At 46.3% G+C, this 20,061-nt stretch overlaps 1 protein-coding gene across 1 annotated transcript; it reads right to left on the bottom strand.

Annotated features, from left to right (window-relative positions):
• Window positions 1-972: 972 nt before the first annotated feature.
• MFSD7 (major facilitator superfamily domain containing 7) lies at window positions 973-17,512 on the bottom strand. Its single transcript, XM_001232998.7, has 10 exons — window positions 17,345-17,512; window positions 12,917-13,075; window positions 11,778-11,997; window positions 8,227-8,303; window positions 7,973-8,110; window positions 7,345-7,461; window positions 6,237-6,389; window positions 4,976-5,133; window positions 4,137-4,249; window positions 973-3,076 (listed from the first exon to the last, which is right to left on the bottom strand). Exons 1-10 carry the CDS (start codon window positions 17,462-17,464, stop codon window positions 2,931-2,933), a joined length of 1,401 nt encoding a protein of 466 aa, XP_001232999.2. The 5' UTR covers window positions 17,465-17,512; the 3' UTR covers window positions 973-2,930.
• Window positions 17,513-20,061: the final 2,549 nt, after the last annotated feature.

The following is a 20,061-nucleotide window of genomic DNA, read 5'->3' as shown; positions in this document are numbered from 1 at the left end:
ATCCAGAAAGATCTGAGGGGAGCAGCTGGTTGACCCACCAAATGACCTTTACATCTTTGCATTTTAGAAAACCAGAAAGCCTCTAGGAAGACAGACCACTACAAGGACCACCCATCTTTGCAGGTTTTCTGCAGAACCAGGTTTCCAGTGGTACCTACTACCAAGGCCTTTAATGAGAGTTACTGGGGTCACAGAAAGCTTGCTAATGCAGTCAGAGAAGACCTTCGGCAGGAAGAGGACACATATCTATCAATCCAGCATGCTAGGCCCAGGCCTTAACATCAAAACCCCTCTATCCTGAAGATTTCAGCTTCCCACTACTCATAGGCTTTCCAGGGCTTACGAGCAGCAGCTGAGTTAGGTACCCTTGAGAAGGACGTAGAGCAGTAAGCTAACCTTAGCTATGGTTAGACCTGGGCAGAAATTTGACTCTCTTGTTCTGAAGACTAAACGTTAAGTTAGCATAACCAGCACAAATAAATGATAGTGCAAGCTCTGCACAAGGAACCTAGCTCCACTGTTAGCTACACCATAATGCCTTTGCAGCATGTTGTGAGTGTATGACAACCCTCGGAAAGGAGCTTCCCACTTTGCATTGTATCGGGAATGCAGAATGAGCTTTACACACCTGTATGTCTGATGGAGAAAAAAATGCTGTCTGTCAAATCTCCATTATATGATTGGATAAAGATAAGAGTACTTAACTCCTGTAGGGTAGATTCTGACTAGGACTACAGATGAGGATGTTTGCTAGTAGTTACCTCTCTCTCTTAACCTGTCCTTGAGCATAAAGGTAACTATAGTAGCACCTTCAGCTAATTTCAAACTGCCTTTTTAGAGATCTGAGATGCCACTCAACATCATGATTTCAAACACAACTTGATGCACAAATGCAAAAGACAGAAATCTTTGATTTCTGATGCGCAGCAGATGTGATACACCCTTGCATCTATAAAATACACTGAGAAAAGATGAATTTTTTCTTAATCTTTTATTAAATGACCCTTTTGTTAAAAAACATAGCATTTGTTAATATATAAATTTATAAAGTACCAAGTGCTTTTTGCTTCCCAGTACAGCAGGACTCAGAAGTGACGAGTATATTTGGTGTTAATTCCATGTATTAGTTCCAGGGCTGCAGAAATTACCAACCAGTTATTGTCAAAGATGGGTAATTTAATTCCTCTGACAGATCCATATTCATCTTGCTTCACTTCAGTTTAAGACACCCTTCCTGCTCACCTTGACAGACATCAGTGCTTGCAAGGGACAGCAAGGCTGGAGCTGTAAGAACTAGCTGACTCCCTAGAAGGATGCAGGAATTTGTTTTATAAAGGGAGAGAATTCCATATCACAAAATCATTTGAGTTGGAAGGAACCTTTAAAGGTCATCCAGTCCAAATCCCTGGCAATGAGCAGGACATTTACAGCTAACCATATGCTAACGGAGAAGAGAATTCAGTCATTGAGAGAGCTCTTTTTTCCCTCGTTTCTTAGGGAAAGTGCATCCTTTGCCTTGGAAATCGTCTTGATCATCCCCTAACTGGAGTGGAGAAAAACAGTCAGTTTTCAGAGGTCGACAATTCTGAGATCTCCCTGCAAGCTGCATGGTATGAAGCATCCCCAAGTTCCACCATCTAATTCTTTTTAGCACCAAAACATCCTAAGGTAGAAAGTCCTCAAGTTGTACACTAAGACCTGAACACCAAAGCAGGACAATGGACTACTGTGCAAGTATTGTTGTAAAATGAAAAGACCATTGTATCCACTGCAATTGTTAGCAAAACTGAATTCCAAAGGGATCTTTTGTGTCACAAACAATCTCTTCAAACACTGAAGAATAGCTGTCAGTTGCAGAGAGAAATTGAAGGTTTTTGATGTTGTTGTTTCTTACTTGATCTTCCCCCAAAAAACCCTGTCATCTGCAGGAACTTGTGCAGGTGCCATCCATTCTCTACATGGTCATCTTGCCAGTTCTCTTGCCAGCTCTGCACCAGCAGGCATTGCCACACCATTCACCAAAAAGTGACCTGTCTTCTGCATGCTCTCCTACAGGAAAGCATACCTTGGCTTGGTGGGATACACAACCCTAATCACACCAGCAACTTTGTCTTCTTGTGCAAAGTTTGAACCAATGGAATTTCAGGACAGATGGTGAAACAATAGGAGCCCACTTAAAACAAACTTATCTAAAATGTCTCAGCATCTGGCAAGTGACCAGACAGGGCAAGGAAAACCGGCATACTTAATGTCTTCTGCTTACTCATTTTTTTCTCTAACAGTCAGCGTGGCAGGCAAGGCTTTCCCTTTCCTGTTTCTAAGAGAGGACTGAGTGTCTTACTTGCAACAGATTTATATTGCAGATCATACACTTACATCTCCTCACTGCAACAGAATGATATAGCTCCTGCCACACTATTGTGCCTCCTAGGAGGCACTATTAGCTCCACACTTAACTGGAAGAATCGTTACACTGTATGAGAACCACAGCTCTTGAAGGCAATTTTTCTGGCATGCTCGTGATAGGAAGTGCTTCCACCCCCCTGAAAGCTTCTCTTCTGATCCAAGTACACATGCAAAACAGTGAAATATGATGCTCCTGTACTCTGCAACGTTTCTTCAGCTTGAACCAAGTCAGCTAGAAATCCCTGTTATCTGTGTAATTGTCCAGTTCCTCTTTGGTCTCTCTGACAGCACAATGTGTACTATAGCCCATTACTACACTCACAAATAAATAGTAGACTGGGGGAAGTACAGCAAGTGTACCCCAATGACTGCTGTAGCCTCCCCCCCCTTCTGAAATCCAAAGTGCTTCTTTTGCAGCAGGACCCATATCCCTGCCTGCCAGCTGAGCACACGCAGTCCTGAACCCTGCTCACAGGCCTGAGTCCTTCCCTAACTGGTCCCTTGGTATGTCCTTTTCAGCTGGATTAGGCTTCAGGAACATCATCTGATCCTGTATCTTCTGCCTTGACCATGTTTGTTTCAGCATGGAGCCGCTTGTAGTCAGTGTGAAAGAAGATGACGTAGAAACAAGCCATGGCACTGCAGAGGCCTGCCATCAACAGGACTGGAGCTGCAAACAAGATACACTTTTAGACAGTGAATTGAATCCTCATTCTCCACTGTAGCAAAAGTCTAGAGCAACTGCATGGTCCAGGTGATAATCATCCTAGGGCTAGCCTGAGGACAACGTACAGCTCAAGACGGGGCAACACTGGCTGGGTGAAAGCCAAATCCCACCTCACATAACAAGGACTCTGAAAGATGATTTGAGTGAAATCTGCCAGGACTCTAGTCCTGCGTGGCCTCACAGGCTGGAGGTCTTACATCAGGGCATGTAGTGTGTTTGTGGGAATACATCTGCATGTATTTGTGTGTGCATGTGTGTGTCCAGCTGCGTGTTCGGGGCTGGTGAAGAAAACTACAAGACCCAATTCCAACTCAGTCATGGGCAGGGTTGCCACCCCCTACATCAGGCTGCCCAGGGCCCCATCCAACCTGGCCTTGAACACCTCCAGGGATGGGACATCTATGGCTTCTCTGAGCCTCACCACCTTGAAGAAGCCAAATTGCTTTTTGGGGACAGTGAAATCTTGTTCCCTGTCAGCGTAGAGTTGGCTCTGTGGATTTCTGCTCAGCTGAAGATTTTAAAAAAAAAAAAAAAAAAAAAAAAGTTTGCCAGCCTCTGTGTTATGGTGTGTCCCTACGAACTGATGTTAGTACTACATAAATAAGAGATCAAAACCAGGATTTAGCCTACAGTGCAAGCATATTTGTGCTTCACTTCATATCAGTTTCTGTCTTCTCCTGACTAGGAACAGTAGTGTGGAATAAGTCAGAACAAAGCTGCGCAGGCACATTACAAACCCTGTAACATCTGTGTGTGCAGAAGCAAAGGAATTAACTTTCAGTCAGTGTGCCTGTAGTCTTGGCCTGCCACTCTGCACAGCAGCACAGGCTGTGTGTGCTACATGGATAGGAATTTCCGCTAGGAGTAGCTGTGTGGTGAAGATCAGAGATAGGTGCAGTAGAAATTGGTCTTGCAGGGTCCTTAACAGTGAGACACGGGTGGGAGTGGAGGACATGTAGTGTGCAGCTGAGCATCCAGCACTGTTTCTTAAATATGTGCTTACTTGTCCAGTCCAGGGCTCCATCCTGGTCAAGAGCGCAGGTAGAAGATGGGTCCTTAGAAACACGCACGGTGAGGGCTTGCAGCAGAACCATAAAAACCACACCTTCAATCTGGCTGTGGAGAGAAGCCAGCATGCAGTGACTACCTCTTTCACCAACAATAAAGACAAGTCCAGCTTCCTCAGTGCAAGGAAGCAATGCCCCTTTCTGGAACAGGGTCCTTGCAGAGAAAGCTGCAATTAGCCAAGGGCCTAGGTCAGGAATAGCTAACAGGCTCTGGTTCACAGGGTGGCCACACTAGCCTTTCAGAACACCCCAGACATGGGGCCAACATAGCAGGATCACAGTGTAATCACTGAAAAGGTGGGAAGGTAATGAAATACAGCTATCAAGGTGCTGAAGCTTAGTCACTGGCCAGAGGTTTGGAAATACCTCTTACTGCAGGGGTGAGGATGGGAAAAAGATTTCAGCCTCCTCCTCATCACAGCTGGCTATTAGCAGCAATGAAGTTCACAACCAGTGAGAGACAAGAGCTTTCAAATCAAGTGTCTGCTGCCCCTCTGACTGGTGTTTCTTGCTGCTGCAGCTCCACCTGCCACACAAAAATGGTACTGAGCCACGTATAACACTGCTTAGAGCTCAGTCATTACTGCAGCAGAACAGCGCCAAAACCTTAGTGGAAGCTCATCAGCTCCACAGCTCAGCCAGCCACCTCACCCCTTGCACAAAGGCAGCGGCATGGCTGACAGTGATGCTTGTTCTGCTCTGTCTACACCCATGAACCTGCGTCTGCAAAGGAACCCACGTTTAACTCTCAGCTGGATTTAACCTGCCTGCTTACCTTGCAACAAAAATCAGTCCCGTAGATGTGCCTTCTCCCACAGGATAGGAACACTCCACTGCCAGCTCCATGGCAACAGGGTACATGGCAAAACCAAAGAAACCAAAGATTGAGCTGGTGATGGCCAGAGCAATGGCTTGATCTCTGAACCGAGAAGCCTGCAGGCAGAAAAATAGCACAGAAATCTCACTGTCAACTTTGCTGCACAGAAAGTCTTAGAACTTACAACCTGCCAGAAGACCCAAGCATTTGCTATCCACCAGCACTGTATTTCTTTATTCTTCAACCCTCTAGAGTCAACAAATTGCTACTCAGTGAACATTTAGCTTTTTAAGCCAGGCAATAGAGAGGATCACCAGAATTATGTGAAGAATGTGGATGCAGTCACAGTACTGTGACTTGATTTTCTGAACAGTAACTAACCCCAAGTACACTTGCTTTACCTCCACAACCGAGTGAAATACACACTGTCATCCTGACAACCATTTCAGAACTGGTTTTTGCAGTGAATCACATGTGAGAATTCACTGGGATACTACAGCTCAGTTTACACTTAAAACTATTCCTTGTCATGTTAGATTCATGTTTGTAACACTGGGATATTAAAAAAAAAAGAAAAAAGAAAAAAAGAAAAAGAAAAAAAAAAACCACAAGGAAAAAGCCTGAATTATCCAGAAGCTTTGGCGGTAAGTTTAGTGCCCAAAACAGCCTCATTCCTAGGTCTGGTGGGGAAAAAAATGGCCTTGTCTCACTGCTAAGAAAGTTAAGAGCAAAAGACCTGCAGCCAGAGTGCTGGTAACCCCATTCCTTTGTCATGCTTTAAATTTCCAGGGAAACAGTATGTGTCTTGCAGCACAGCTCCAGAGGCCTGGATGGAGCTTGTGAAGTTCAAACCGTGTCTGGAATCAGAGTTCAAAACATGAGGGCATCAAGCATATTTTGATGAGTGAGTTTTATTTTACTGCTTTGAACTAGTAGTTTATCTGTATGGGATAAGGGTGAGGAAGAAAAGGAGGGGTAAGGGAAAAGTGACCCAATGTAAGGAAGTAAATTTCATCAACTTATTTATGTCCTGAAGCTCTGTCTGAGGCTCCAAAGTTACTCTGTGAGATCTCCAAGAAAGGGTTTTTCTGTTAAAAATCCTATCTTAATAAAAGCTTAATAAATACTATGGTATCAAATGACCCTGTTTTGAGCTGATGATTTACTAGATGGCAACAGAAGCCCACAGGTGTGGTGCAATGCAAGGGAGAGGACTCACCACTGCAAAAACGATGCTGGCAAGGGCACTCAGACAGAAGCAGATTTTAGTGGACTCTATGAAATTCCTTGTCCGGTCGACATACAGCCCTAGCAGGAAGGCACCCAACAAACCACACACTGTGAACAGAGCACCATTCAGGCCAGCAAATACCTAGAGGGCATAAAAATTAAGTAGCTGAGAAAACACAGTGGCTAGGAATGAGGTTTTAATGTCACTGATCCACCTGCCTGCTGCTAGTGGGTCACTCTCTGAGGCTGAGCAAGTTTTCACTGCAGGGCTGTGGGCAGCAAATAACCAGGCCCGGAATCAGTGCTGCTACGCGTGTGTGGGCAACAGGGTGATGGTAGTCTTGAGGTCTCAATGGATACAAATTTTGGCATGCCTGGCAAGGGAGGCTGAATGCGCAGCAAGGCAGGTCAACATGCAGACATCTAACAGCTGGAGTTAGGAGTGTTTTAAGAGGACTCCAGGAGGATACAAGCAGCGGGACTGAAGTGCCATCTACCTAAGGGGAAATATAGGAATTGGTGCAGCCCCTTGCTACTGCAGGGAGACAGCAGGAGGCACCAGCTGTGCAAACCCTGTGCACAGCTGTGAAGCTGCATCTGGCCAGCACCCTGGGAAGAATGGAGAAACAGATATGTCACAGTACCTGTGATTTCCTACTGCCTTGGCTTCAGATAAGACTGCCTACAGTAAAAATGCAACTGCATCAGCCAGCCTTCAGCAGCCTGCTCACTCTAGGGCCCACATGAGCCTCCATGTCTCTCTGGGAAAGGTGTCAGAAGGCTGCTTAAACATCTGTGTTCTAGAGCGGCTTAAGAAAATGCAACAAACTAAACAGTGTTTGGGGAGAAAAGGTTTTTAAATTGCAAAGGGGAGCCTGGGCAAAGGCAGTAATAAAAACATAGATCATTCATTACACTGAAAGACTGACTGTGCTGGGCATTAATGTGCTGCTTAGTGTACATTAAAGAGTACATACAATAAGATACGAGACAGTGCAGCATACTGATCTGTCTTCATTTTGTTCTGATTTCCTTATCAAGGAAGTCATTTGGATCTCAGAAGATGGGGTCAGTGGGAAGGAAGGGAGAAAACTCACATTTGAATAACCTTTTTCACAAAGGATTTGTTCTAGCAGAGCTGAAAAGCAGGTGAACATCCCAATTCCTCCTCCAAAGCACAATGCCAGGATGATGTATGGCTTGTTTCTCAGGAGCTAGAGAAAGAAGTTAACATACTTAAACAAATGGAGAAGGAAAAAAGGCCAGGCTGTGACAACAGACTTGAGGGTCAGATGCTCTGACCTCTTAGTTAGAAATGCTGAGGGCAACCCTGTGAGCATCAGAGAAGTATGGAACCCCTTATCAATTCGGCCAGCAGCCAAGTAAAAAACAGAGGCCACGTAAGAAGGAGGGATATCCTTCTTCTTCATCTGTTATCGCATCTGTTACTACCTCAGAAAGCTCAGGCTGTGCAGTCCTCTTGCAGCAGTCCAGTGTTCTTGTTTGTACTGGCTAAAGAGCAACAAGCCCATGGCCGAATGGTCAGATAGCATCCCTCAAGCTTTGTTGTGAGCAGAATTCACTCCCTGAGGAAGAGAACCTTCCGTGGCAGACTTGGTGGAGTGAAATTCAGAGTCTGCTTTCTCAGCAGATTTCTCAACACATCCCTGCCTGGCAAAGCTGCATCCCTCATTTCAACACTGGTCTCTGTGCTACAGCACTTACCATTTTGAGCCCCATGAAGAAAGGCTGAGAGGTGGAGTTAGTGGCACTGGCTGAAGGAGGTGTCGGAGGAACCTTCTCACGAATCCCCACAGTAGCTAGAACACAGGCCGTTAGGGCAGGAATGGCATAAACACCTAGCTACACAGCACAAAACAAAGCAATGTTACATGTCTTTCCAGCTCCACTGTTCCAAACACATAAGCCAGCTGGACCCCAACCAGCCCCAGTGGCTGATAAAACCAGTTTTCATTTACCATCAATGGGATGTGCCTTCCTTCAGGAACTAGTGCAGGTGACAGAAGGTTTGCTATAAGAATACCCAAGGGATTGGCTGGAAGAAAATAAAAAGATGTTTTTTATGCAAGCAGTTATGATCATTTATTAATCTCTACTACCGCTCAGCATCAGAGTAGCAATGTCCAGAAAAGTAACAAGTACAGACAGACCAATGGAGAAACCAGGAGACAAACATGTGAGAGAAGTTAACTGTGTGGTTTCACTGCTGTCACATTTGTTCCCTCATAGTCAGGAAATCCATTTATACATCCATTTTCCTACAAGACCTAAAGATGGAAATTGATTGGAAATTGATATACAAATTATGGTGTCTGCACCCTCACAAAGCTGTTCCAGTAAACGCTAATAAGAAGGGACTTAATGAAGATAAACCACTACATGTAATCTGTCCTGATGTTATATAGCAGCAGAAACAAATGCAGGAGAAATCTAGATAACCTCAGAATCTTACCTGAGTCTGGAGCAAGGAAAGCATGTATCCTAGCACTAGCTGGGACACTTTTGAATGCAATGTGATGCCTTCATGCGTCACTTCCTCAGCCTTCCTCCAAGTTCAGTGTCTCCTGAATGCTTTACTGGCACCATGTTTTCAAGGAAGACACTGGTTGCCTTATTCATCTATACATTCCTGCAGTATAATCAGCCATTGTCACAGCCAGCCAGCCTTAAAAGACCTGTTTTTCACAGTAAGTAGAAAACCAGCATTGTGTAGGTACTTGTAGTTCAGGAGAAGCTGCTGAGGCACAGCTGGTTTATCTTGCCCTTCTCCCATAAGAACAGTGTGCATATCAAAAAGTGGTAGGTGCCAAGAACTTCTGGCCACCTTCTGCCATGTGCACTGGATGTGTTTGTCAATTTTATTCTCGGAAGCAGCAAACATGCCAGGACCTGGTAGTGCTGCAGATGTATGAATATTTAGTTTGGAACAACCACAACAACAAAAAATCAGCAAAATGTCCCTTTTAAAATAATAAGCATCCATACCACTAGGGAACCAGCCAGAACAGCCTTATCTTACATTTTGTGAAGACTGTCCAATAAGTACACAGCATGTACCCAGCACACACCTTCCACCAGTCCTCAGTAGGAGAGTATTAATGATATGTGGGACATCTCAGAGCTCAACCACTGAATTACACCAGTATTTTGTATAGAACAAAGGCAGTTCTGCCAAAGCATCATTAATATTGCTATAGCACACAATAATCACAGCATTCCTGCTCTGTATTTGGAAAGTACTCACTGATGTAAGCCAGGTGAAATATTATCCAAAGTAACTTTAAATGGAAATAAACAACAGTTCCCAAAGAGATGGATTAAAACTTCTGTATTTGAGTAAAATACAAACAGGAGAATTTCTCATGGTGTTCACAGGGATCCATTCTGGGCCCTGCACTGCTTCTAAATGAGTAAGCCTCTGGGAGTGATAAGAGGACTCAGTATGGTAAACACTGAAGAGCACCTATGAGGAACAGTGATCTCAGCTACTCAGCTGAATCCTGCGTGGAGGATCTGTTTCTATCTGCACACAAAAAAGGCAGGTCCTGCTTAGAGGTACTACCAGAAGCTGTGGGGATACTGGCAGGGCCAGATTCTGCATACAGCACTGATGCAGCCAGTACTCCAACACTGAGCACTGCTCTAGCATTAACAAAGGAAATGGATATTGATAAACTGGAACAAGCTGAGAGAAAAAGCTCCTGTGAGCAACAGGCAGACATGGAGATATGTGTGAAAAAGAGAAGAGAAATGTGCCTGTAAAGTGATTGCACTGGAGCATTTCAGTCTTCCTAGACAAAGCCAAGTTGAGGTGACTGTCCATAACTTCTTGCCAAACAGGTTCACCATGACTGAATGGCCAGGGTATAACGAGCATGAGAAGTAACATGTAGGCATTTGCCTGTGAGATAATTAACCTTTGAAGTAAATGAACGGGCTGTGGCAGATGCTCCTTCTAGGCAATATTCAAACTCTTTTTAAAAATGAAATCCTGATTTTATACAGCAGGCAGTAATGGGTGTAACCAGACACCACTAATGGAAGCCTGCTAGACAGCAATATGAAGGTGTTGCAGCAGATAATTATCAGAGCCTATTCAGTCCTCACACTGATATCTCAGCAAGCCACAGACTGAACAGATTCAAATCTTGAGCATCTACTACTCCTAGCTCTTCAGTTTTATTAATTCCCACTGTTAAGTCCACTTATTCCTGTAAGATCTGAGGTCACTACATCAACGGTATACTATTTAGCTGTTCTGGCTGCTCTCTCACTTAAAATAATCAAATTTCTACATGCTGTGATCCTCCACACCACAGCAAAGGACCACAGTGCCCAGTGGTACCCACCAGCACTTTCTGAACTCCTCTGGTAGTACTGTTGTCACAACACACTCACAAAAGAGGTCCTTCTCCAGAAGGGAAGGTAAAAATCTATCTCAGTCCTGGGAAAGAAGGTATTCAATGCTGCGTACCCTACTTAAGGGAGGGTGATGCAAAAAGAACTGCCTTGTTCTAACATCACAAATATCCATCCTTCTAAATAAGTGTTCACGGTCTGGGTTTACCAGTAGCACCAGGAAAGCTGTATAGGTGTCCTTTTAAACTGGCCTTTTCCCCCAGCTTATCCCTTCTGACATACTCCGTGGCAGTGTGGGAATCTTCCTCATACCTCCAGGTAATTATTTGGCAGCTGGAACAAGCAGGTCAGCCCAGTTTTTGGGCACGTCTCAAGGAAGGGAGAAGCCAGGGAAAATGTCACACAGAAGGAGGAAACAGGTCTGTTAAGTGCAGTATCCTGACTGGCAACAGATAAAGGAACCAAGAAAGGGATGAAGTCAGAGAAAGCAGATCTGGTACCTCCAGTTTCCCAACTTTCAGAAACTTTTGCTTAGGGATTTTACAAGTGAGAAGTGATTTCTGTGTGCGTAGTCCTGCTGCACTTAGCACATTCAGTGTGTTTGCATGGCCAGCCAAGTACATTTTACATGTGTATGCATGTATATATATATATATTGGGAACAAATGCTCAGCCTTGCTACTGGATGAACTGGTGAACAAAACTGTTGCTAAAGCCTCACCTCTATCTAGTTACAGAATTTGATCACTCTGACAAACATAGCTTGCAAATTGGACACGTGTTCAACAAGTTGCACAGGTAAAGCCACTGCAGAAACTTGAGATTTTGTAACGCTGAGGGCTGTCCTCAGCAAAGATGGCCATCTTGTTATGGAAGAGGGGAATGATGCTGGGAACCTTACTTTTAAATCTGCACCTGGACATGGCTGAGGCCCATTTCCTGCTCGGTAGCATGAGAATGCCTGCCTGTTCTGTGAGGCCTTGAAGGCACTGATTTATTGCACAAAGCTATGACACCTTTGGCCAGAGCTGCATTTGCAAGGCCTAACAGCTGTGGTACAGAAGGCTTCCTCTGCTGGCCGTCTCTGAAAGCAGTACAAATGCTAGCAGATTCTGGAAGGTAACAAAGTTACTGTGTAGTTATCACTTACACATGGATGAGATCATATTTGCTGTTGCTCTCTGGTGATCTGGGAACCATAAAGCTGCCAACTTAGTTGGTGAAAAGATGACAAGAGGCTGAGCCAATGCACAGAGGCACTGCCCAACAAACAGGTACCAGTAATTCTGGGAGCCCAAGCTCATGAACTTCAGGACGCTGAACATCCGGATGATGCTACCCATCATATTCAGCCAAGCACTCAGGATCACCTGCAAGCAGAAACAGCCATGGGTTGTGTGTAGCAACCCGAAGGGCAAAACTTAATGCAGCAGCACAGCATAAGCAAGGTCTCAGACAAACTCTGGGAGACACTGGGCTGGTAATAACTGCTGCACAGAAAGCTGCCTGCAGACTGTCCCCACCCCTTTGGATCACTGCAGGATGTTCCTGATCCAAAGATAACCTATTTACCAAACTCTTTAAGGAGCAAGGTTTCCTGGTCTATACCATCATGCAGCTTACGCAAGACAACACTCTTGTGGAATTTTGTAGAAATCCAAAGCTTGCTATTTTCACTCTGTTTTCAAGTTTTTGCCATCACCCATATATCTTGCTGTGATGATCCTAAGACCACGGAAACGAGTTATCCAGTATACAGGTCCTGCTAGTGTTCTGTTCCCTTAGTGCTTCAGTGCCCAATCTCAAACCTCACAGCTTCTGGGAAGACTGTGCTGAGATCCCAAGCTGGCTTTGCACAGAGCACACTGTGAGGAGTCACTAGCTTGCTTGCACCTGGCCCTGCCATTCCTTAAACTGGCCCTACAAGCACAATAGCTGTGTTAACACCACTCCCTAGAAAACCCCACTCTATCTCACTAAGCTCTTTACATAGCTGAATCACGGTGTCTGTCCCTGTCAGCTGGCTAAAACAACAAAATCCCAAGCAGAAAAAGGAAAGGAGAAATACAACATTCATTATGACTTTTCCTACTACTCTCCCCCTTCCAAGGTGGTGACAGCTATTACTGAACTAGAACTGAGCTTTCAACGCAGCCATCCTCCGCTGCACTTGGCAAGACAAGATTCACAGTACACATGCTAGTGCTTTGTGCAGCTAAACACACAGAGAGGTCACCTCCACCATCTTTGGGTGAAGAGCCCTCAGGATAACAGAATGGTTCAACTCACAGCACATCTGAGCCCCACGCTGTCAAGAACCCACGTTGCCACCAGACCAAAGGGGATTGAGATGAGCAGGTACACTATTGAGAGCCAGTTGACCATCTCCAGGGAAATGTGAAAGTAGGCAGCAGTCTGGTCAGCCACTGGAGCAAATGTCAGCCATAGCTGCAGAACAGAGAGCAAAAATGAGTAAGCATGACCATCACTACCAGAATAGATTTTCAGTATCCCTGCAACCTAATTACATTGGTAAGAGGCTCACAATCCAGTTTCCCTCAACCCATTCCAAGGGAGTCCAGCATCTTTCCTCCCTCCCACTTCTGCAGGTTACTGGTGGGATGCACTGGTAGCAGCATGAGGGGCAGCTGAAGGCAGCACAGACCCAACACTTCAGTAAGCAACAGCTGGAGAGGGCAGCATAAATAAATGCAACCCCAGGACTGCCAGAGCTCAAGGAACACTATGAATATGTTAATGCATCACATACACAAACAGCCTCACCAGACAAAGGAGAAAAACGTTGGTTTTCATGAAATGCAAGCTGTTAACCAATGTCTACCCCCACACACACGAACAAATCAAGATTTTAGATGTGAAAAGCAAAAAGATTTGCAGGGTGGAAAGCACGTGTAACCAAACAAGGTGCAAGCATTTTGTCATGTTAATGACAGCATCAGGTAGCACAATCTGCCATATGGAGTGTTCTTCACTGTCAGGCAGACTGTATAGCTGTGCATGGTGTGGCAACACCCCTGTAACACCTTTCCTGTACAGTCTGAAAAGGAGGAGACACAGGGATGGCTCATAAGAAAGGAGACCTTCTCTTTTACAACAGACACAGCTCAGCAATCACCAGGCAGTCACTGCCTGCAGCAGCTCCCCAGTCTTAGCATGCTCTCCCATGCACCAGGACACGGCAGTGTGGCTGCTGTGAAAGTGATGTTGGATGTCCCCCTGAGACACACAGTACTCCTCCTCCAAAGCCATACAGCAGATTCCTCTTCTTTGAGCTAATTGATCATCAAAATGGACACGAACACTGGAAGCAAATAGCCTCTGGCCTCAGCTGATGCCACCCATGCTGATGCAGCAGCCTAGGAAGAAAGGACAGAGGCAAGATCTCCAGACAGGGTGGATATCAGTTTCAGCCTCTTACAGCCCATGGGAAGATAGGCAGGACCAGGAGCCGAACAGCAGCAGCTGTGTGTGCATGCTTATCTACAAGGGCCCTGCTAGAACAGACAGGTGTGGGTGAGGAGCGTGAGTGTACAGCCCTGCAGCACACTTGTGTTGCTCTCCTTCTTCTCCAAGTGCACCAAGTGGTGGTAGAAGTCCTCCTAGAGAGCGAGCCAGGAGCCAGCCAGCCACGTGTGAGCCAGCTCTGCCTGCTGCTCCCTCCTCCTTCCTCTCCACCTTACTCACGCTGACAAGCATAGAACAGGGCAGGAAGCACTCCCAGACTCATTTTGCTGTGCATTTCTCTGTCCCCAGCACTAAGGCAAGAAGTTCCTCCTGAAAAGCAGTTTCCACCCTGTGAACTCAGCAGTAAGAAGGCAAAGAGAAAGGAGGTTTTTTCCTCAGCAATCAGCACTTCCCGGGTACTAATGAACAGTAAAGCTTTAGGTTTAACATCCACGCAATCAAAACCACAGTGTCAGTTTAACAAAACAAATATGGAGAGTATCCACAGGCATAATAATGTCACTTCTTACTCAAAAGTGGTGGCAAGAGACATCCAGGGAGCAATCACCCAAGCTTAGCCCAGATGTGGTCAGAAGTGCCACATAGCCCAGGACTTCAGGCAGAAATTGCATGAAGTAGATGATGCCTACTTAAGGACTTTTTAAAAATGATGCAAAGATTTCTTACACTATGTTTTCAGCTAGCAGTTTCCAGAACAGCAGTATTTAGGGAAATGAGAACCAACCTCCAGCAAGACAGTATTCACTTCACAGAGCAGTCAGAGACAGAGGCTATTAAGCCCAGGTCAGTAACAGAGGTTCAAGGAAGAGACAAATTCTCCTCAGTGTGAAAGCCTTCCTTATAGCTCATCTACCCTCTCTCACAGAGAAAGAATTTCACGTGATGATGTAGAGCAGAAGTAGTTTCCTTCTCATCATCACATGGTCAGGCCTGGCTTCACTCAATCAGAATTTTAAAACAGAACAAACAAAGAAACATTTATTTCTCAGCCTGTCCTTGTTGCATGACTGAGCATATTTTCCTGTAGACAAATTGCTCCTATGTTGTTCTCATGACACTGACAATAATCCTCCTCTCTCAGGTCTGCCTGCTGCCTGTCACTTTCACTGACACCAGAGGCCACTGAAAAGGAAAGCTGCACATGTGCATGAGTAAGAGGAGAATACAAGACGTCGTCACAGAAGCTCAGTCCACCCCATGAGGTGACCTGCTCTCTCCAAATAAGAGAGGTCAGAAGTTGGGTGTGCTCACTATTTGCATTTTGCAGACACACCGACACAGGAATACCCACCACAAAGTACTGTATGCAGCACCTGAGCAGGAATTAAGGACGCATCCTAACTTGCATGGCAATTTTCATGCCACAGAACTGGTAAGCTAATCTTCTCATCTGGAACTTTTAAACAGAAACCAACCAAGTTGATTTCATAGCCTTTCAACCACTCCCTCTATTTTGGTGTGATTTTCACCTGCAACATTTAGGAGAAACATTTGAATCAGAAAACATTTGGTCACAACTTTCTAAGTCAGCATACTTGCAAATTCCAGAGATGTGCAGAGGATTACTAAACAGTACTGCTACTGGAGGGTATTTATTAAGCATACAGTTTTGAACTGGGGAAGTTCTGGCTCAAGTTGCTACTGTGGTAAAATAAGGCTGCATACAATCAGGAAGCTGGCACAAGTCAAAGTAGACAGACAACAGTACCCTCCTTCCAGCAGCATGACCCAAGACATGGCTTTACCTGCAGGTGCACCTGGAAGACCATTTCAAGCATTTCTTCAGTTTCACTATTAACCACTTGCAAGGTTCAAGTCTTCCAGGAAGGCCTGTAACAGCTTTGTACAGCATCCTTTCCCTATGTTGTCACTCCCACTCCTAGCCGGGACAGGCATCCAGGCTAACAGTGGTGCTTTTCTGTTACATGATGCACTTGTGCCACACTGACCTAACTACAAGCAAACAACAGAGCTCCACACTGCTTTTCTGCAGGACACCTTTTTGCACCTCCTCTTCCTCCTCCTTAGAGGATACACAGATTTTGCCTTAAGAGGGTACCTGAGCTTTTTGGTGTTTCAGTATACAACCAGATTCTCACTGTATGTACTCATTTCTCCACTACAGCACTTCTGCATCATGGAAGACACACTATTCCTTCCCATCACTGAACGTGCCTAACCTTGGCTGCCAGACAGCACGTGCTTGTGGCACAGTAATCCTCAAGCACATAAATGTACACCGCCTGATAACTATCAACAATGAATTGGTGAGTGAAGATCTGGGCATCCAACCTGGTATAGGGAAACTGCAATATTTACCTTGATAACTATTTAATATGCTCAACAAATAGGTGTGATCTAGTGTCCCTTCTTTAGGCCTTTCAGAATTAAGTATCTGTGGGCAATCAGAAGTTCCTGCACCATTCCGTTTAAGGTTGCAAAGGACCTCTAGGATCATCAGGCTCAGCTGTCAGCCCACCCCCACCAACCTCATCCCTCAGTGCCACATCCACACGGTTCTTGAACACCCCCAGGGACAGTGGCTCCACCACCAACCTGGGCAGGCCTGTGCCACTGCAGCACCGCTCTTTCTGAGAAGAAATGTTTCCTCATATCCAACCTGAACCTCCGCTGGCGCAACTCGAGGCCATTCCCTCTCGTCCCATCACTGTTACCTGGGAGAAGGGGCTGAACCCCACCTCACCACAACCTTCTTCCAGGCAGTTGTGGAGAGCGATAAGGTCTCCCCTGAGCTGCCTTTTCTCCAGACTGAACAATCCCAGTTCCCACAGCTGCTCCCCAGAAGATTTGTGCTCCAGACCCCTCATGGCTCTGTTGTCCCTACCTTGGTGCAAAATCACCCCTTTACCATCCCGTATTTGCAACAAACCCCAGCAGGAGATCCACACACTCCTTCTGAGCGTATAAGCCTACCGGCCCAGGTCAGCATTAAAGCCCAGCCAACTCCTGCTCCTGCACCCACGGGGAGTTTCAGCAGCTCACTCCTTTAGCCTGAAGCCGTCCTTCATAGACTCAGTGTTCCCCGAGCCTTCCAGTGCGCCACAAGAAGTCTCATCAGCACTCCCACCTACGCTCCATCCCAGCCTGGCTTCACAGCAGTGCTTCCTCGATTCCCCCCGGGATCACACGCGCGCTGCCCTCCTCCCCCACACGCGGGTCCGAAAGGCCTCCCCCGCTCCCGAGGGGCTCGTGCTGCCCAGCCCCGCTCACCATGGCGTTGGAGCAGTTCAGCAGGCACACCACGGCCAGCAGAAACCACCGCCGCCGGTATGTCTTGAGCTGGCTCGGGCCGCGCTCCGCCAGCAGGCCCGCCGATTCGCCCCCCTCCATCGCGGCTGGGACAGGCTAGGCTAGCCTAGGCTAGGCTCAGCTCGACTCGGCCCCGCCCCGCTCCGCACCTCCCGGGGCGGTCCCGGGCCTTTGCGACCGCTTCCCGGGCGGCGGAGCGGGCGTGGCGCCGGGGAAAGGCCGGCGGTGTTCAGGAGGCGGTGGGGGTGGAGAGAGGTTCCCTTCTCGCGCCTGGTCTGATGGAAACAACATCAGCGGCGCGCATGGCGATGAATGCCCGCGGTTGGTGTGTGCTGGCGGCTCCCGCCCTGCTGGGGTGAGCTGGCTCGGCGGTGCCAGCGGGCAGCTGGTGGGAGCGCAGAGTGGGGAGCAGGAACACGGGAATACAAGGAGAGTGTGAGGCACAAAGGTGTCTCTCAGCCACGGGGATCACTGCTTGGCCCTCTTTTTGTATCTCCCATCTGCCCTGCAGCTCCTCATTCTTTGCTGGTGCTCAGCTTCTGCCTGGTATATCTCTATCAGCCTCTGCCTCCCCAGTGCCACCCTTTTTTCCCCCCAGCCCAGCACATCCAGTACCCCTTTGCCATCCTGGCTTTTGGTCTCACGATTGAGGCAGTCTGAGCCAGTTGACACAGGTGTGTCTCAGCTAAGCAGTTTCCTATTTAAGACACTTGTGCTGAAGCTTCTTTGGTCTCAGATGTGGGAGCATACACGACATCCGCTGGATATACCCAACTGCACAGCATGTGCACTGAGCGGTCTCTGCTAGAAAAAACCAAACTTTTTTGACTGTTGCTATGTGAAAGAAAAAAAAAGGTTTATCAGGTTTGTCAACAACTGGGTAGTTAAAGGCTCTGTACCTTGGTTATAAAATGGGTGTGGAATGATTTATGACAGAGCCTGGGAGAGGATTCTGCATCCAAAGCAGTTCTGTGGTACTGATCACTCACAAATGACAGGCTAATTCAGCTTGGAAGAGGCCTCAAAGGTGCCTGGTCCAACCTCTTACTGGTTGGTTACTTATGAGGTCAGACCAGGTTGCTCAGGGCTCAGCCTGGTCTTGAAAACTTCCACGGATGGAGTGAACACAACTTCTCAGGGCAACCCATTTTACTGCTGGACTGTCCTCATGAGGAAGAAGTTTCTCTTTATGTCTAGTCTGAACTGCTCTCCTTTAAACTTACCCTTTCCTCCTTCCACACAACACTGCAAGCAGACCAGGCACGTGATGATTCTCCCTGTAGATACAGGAAGGCTGGTTACATCCACCAAAGCCTTCTTCCCCAGGCTGAATAAACCACATTCCCTCAGCCCTCTTCAAGCAACTAATAGAGCGTCTGGCCATCTTTTTGGCCCTGCTGTGCTCACTTGAGTTTATTGATGTGTTTCTTTTGTTGGGAGATCCAAAACTGAACGCAGCTCTCTAGATATGACCTGGTAAGTGCTGAGTAGAACAGAATAGTCCCTTCCTTCAGCCTACGGGCTGTGTTCTTGTTCATACAGCCCAGGGTGCTATTGGCCTTTTCTGCTTCTAGGGCATGCTTCAGCCTCACATCTACCACGTGTCTCAGGGAGAGTCTTACCAAGGCTTATCCTGTACATTTACAGCAGAGATGCTTCCCAAACAGCAAGTTCAAAGCCTGTAAAACTGCAACAGGATCTTCCTGTTCAGGGCTGTGCATCTTTGCATTCATCTTTGTGAAATTTCCTTGGCTACTTCTCTAGCTGGTCAGTGTACCTCTAAAATAGAAGCACGAGTATGTAGTGCAGGTATATTGACTGTTACCCCCACTTTGGTGTCACCAACACACTTGACAAGCAGTACTCCCTTGCATCCTCCAGGTCACTTATAAATGTGTTAAACAGGAAATTTCCTAGGACAGATACCATGGTACAGCCTTCCAATACAGGACCACCTTATTAAGTAAAGCATGACTCTCTGGCCTAGTCCAACCAGTACTTTACCTATCCAACTCTCATTCAGACTACAAAGTCCTGGATACATCTTAGTTTGGATACATTAATGTTCTGGGACACAGCATTGAAAGTGACGCTAAAGTCATAGTAAATGACATCTGCTGCTCTTTGCTGTCCAAAAATCCCGTTCCTTTATCAGAATAAAGGCAGTCAGGCATGTTTGCAAAGTACTGATTATCCTTGGTAAAACTATACTGATTATTTTCAGTTTTCTTCTTCTTCCTGTGTCTAGAGATACGACATGAGAATTTCATTTTTGTTTCTTTCTAGGGGCTAAAGCGAGTCTGAGCAGCCTACAGTTGTTGTCTGTTTAGTGCTTTTTTAGTATAGGCATAACATTTGGTTTTTTTCCAGTTGGCAGGAGTTTGATGGCCTCTCAAAGAAGACCAAATGTGGCCTTGCTGTGGTATCAGCCAGCTCCACACATCTTTGGACACAACCCTTCTGACTGCATAGGCTGGAATGAGTTAACTTTTCTCTAGCAATCCCCCACTCATTCACCGATGGTCTTCCTCACCTCCTTGCATCCCAGGTCTTGAGTCCTAAAAGACCTTGCTGGTGAAGATTAATGTGAAGGAGACACTGAGTTCCTCAAGTTTGTCTGTGCTCACTTTCACTAAATCGCCCAGTTGTTCAGTAACAGCCCTGCATTTTCCCTGTTC

This window comes from Gallus gallus, chromosome Z, assembly GCF_016699485.2.
Source record: "Gallus gallus isolate bGalGal1 chromosome Z, bGalGal1.mat.broiler.GRCg7b, whole genome shotgun sequence".
Classification (NCBI taxonomy): domain Eukaryota; kingdom Metazoa; phylum Chordata; class Aves; order Galliformes; family Phasianidae; genus Gallus; species Gallus gallus.
The sequence above is the reverse complement of the archived record's forward strand: the minus strand, read 5'-3'. Positions and strand labels throughout refer to the sequence as shown.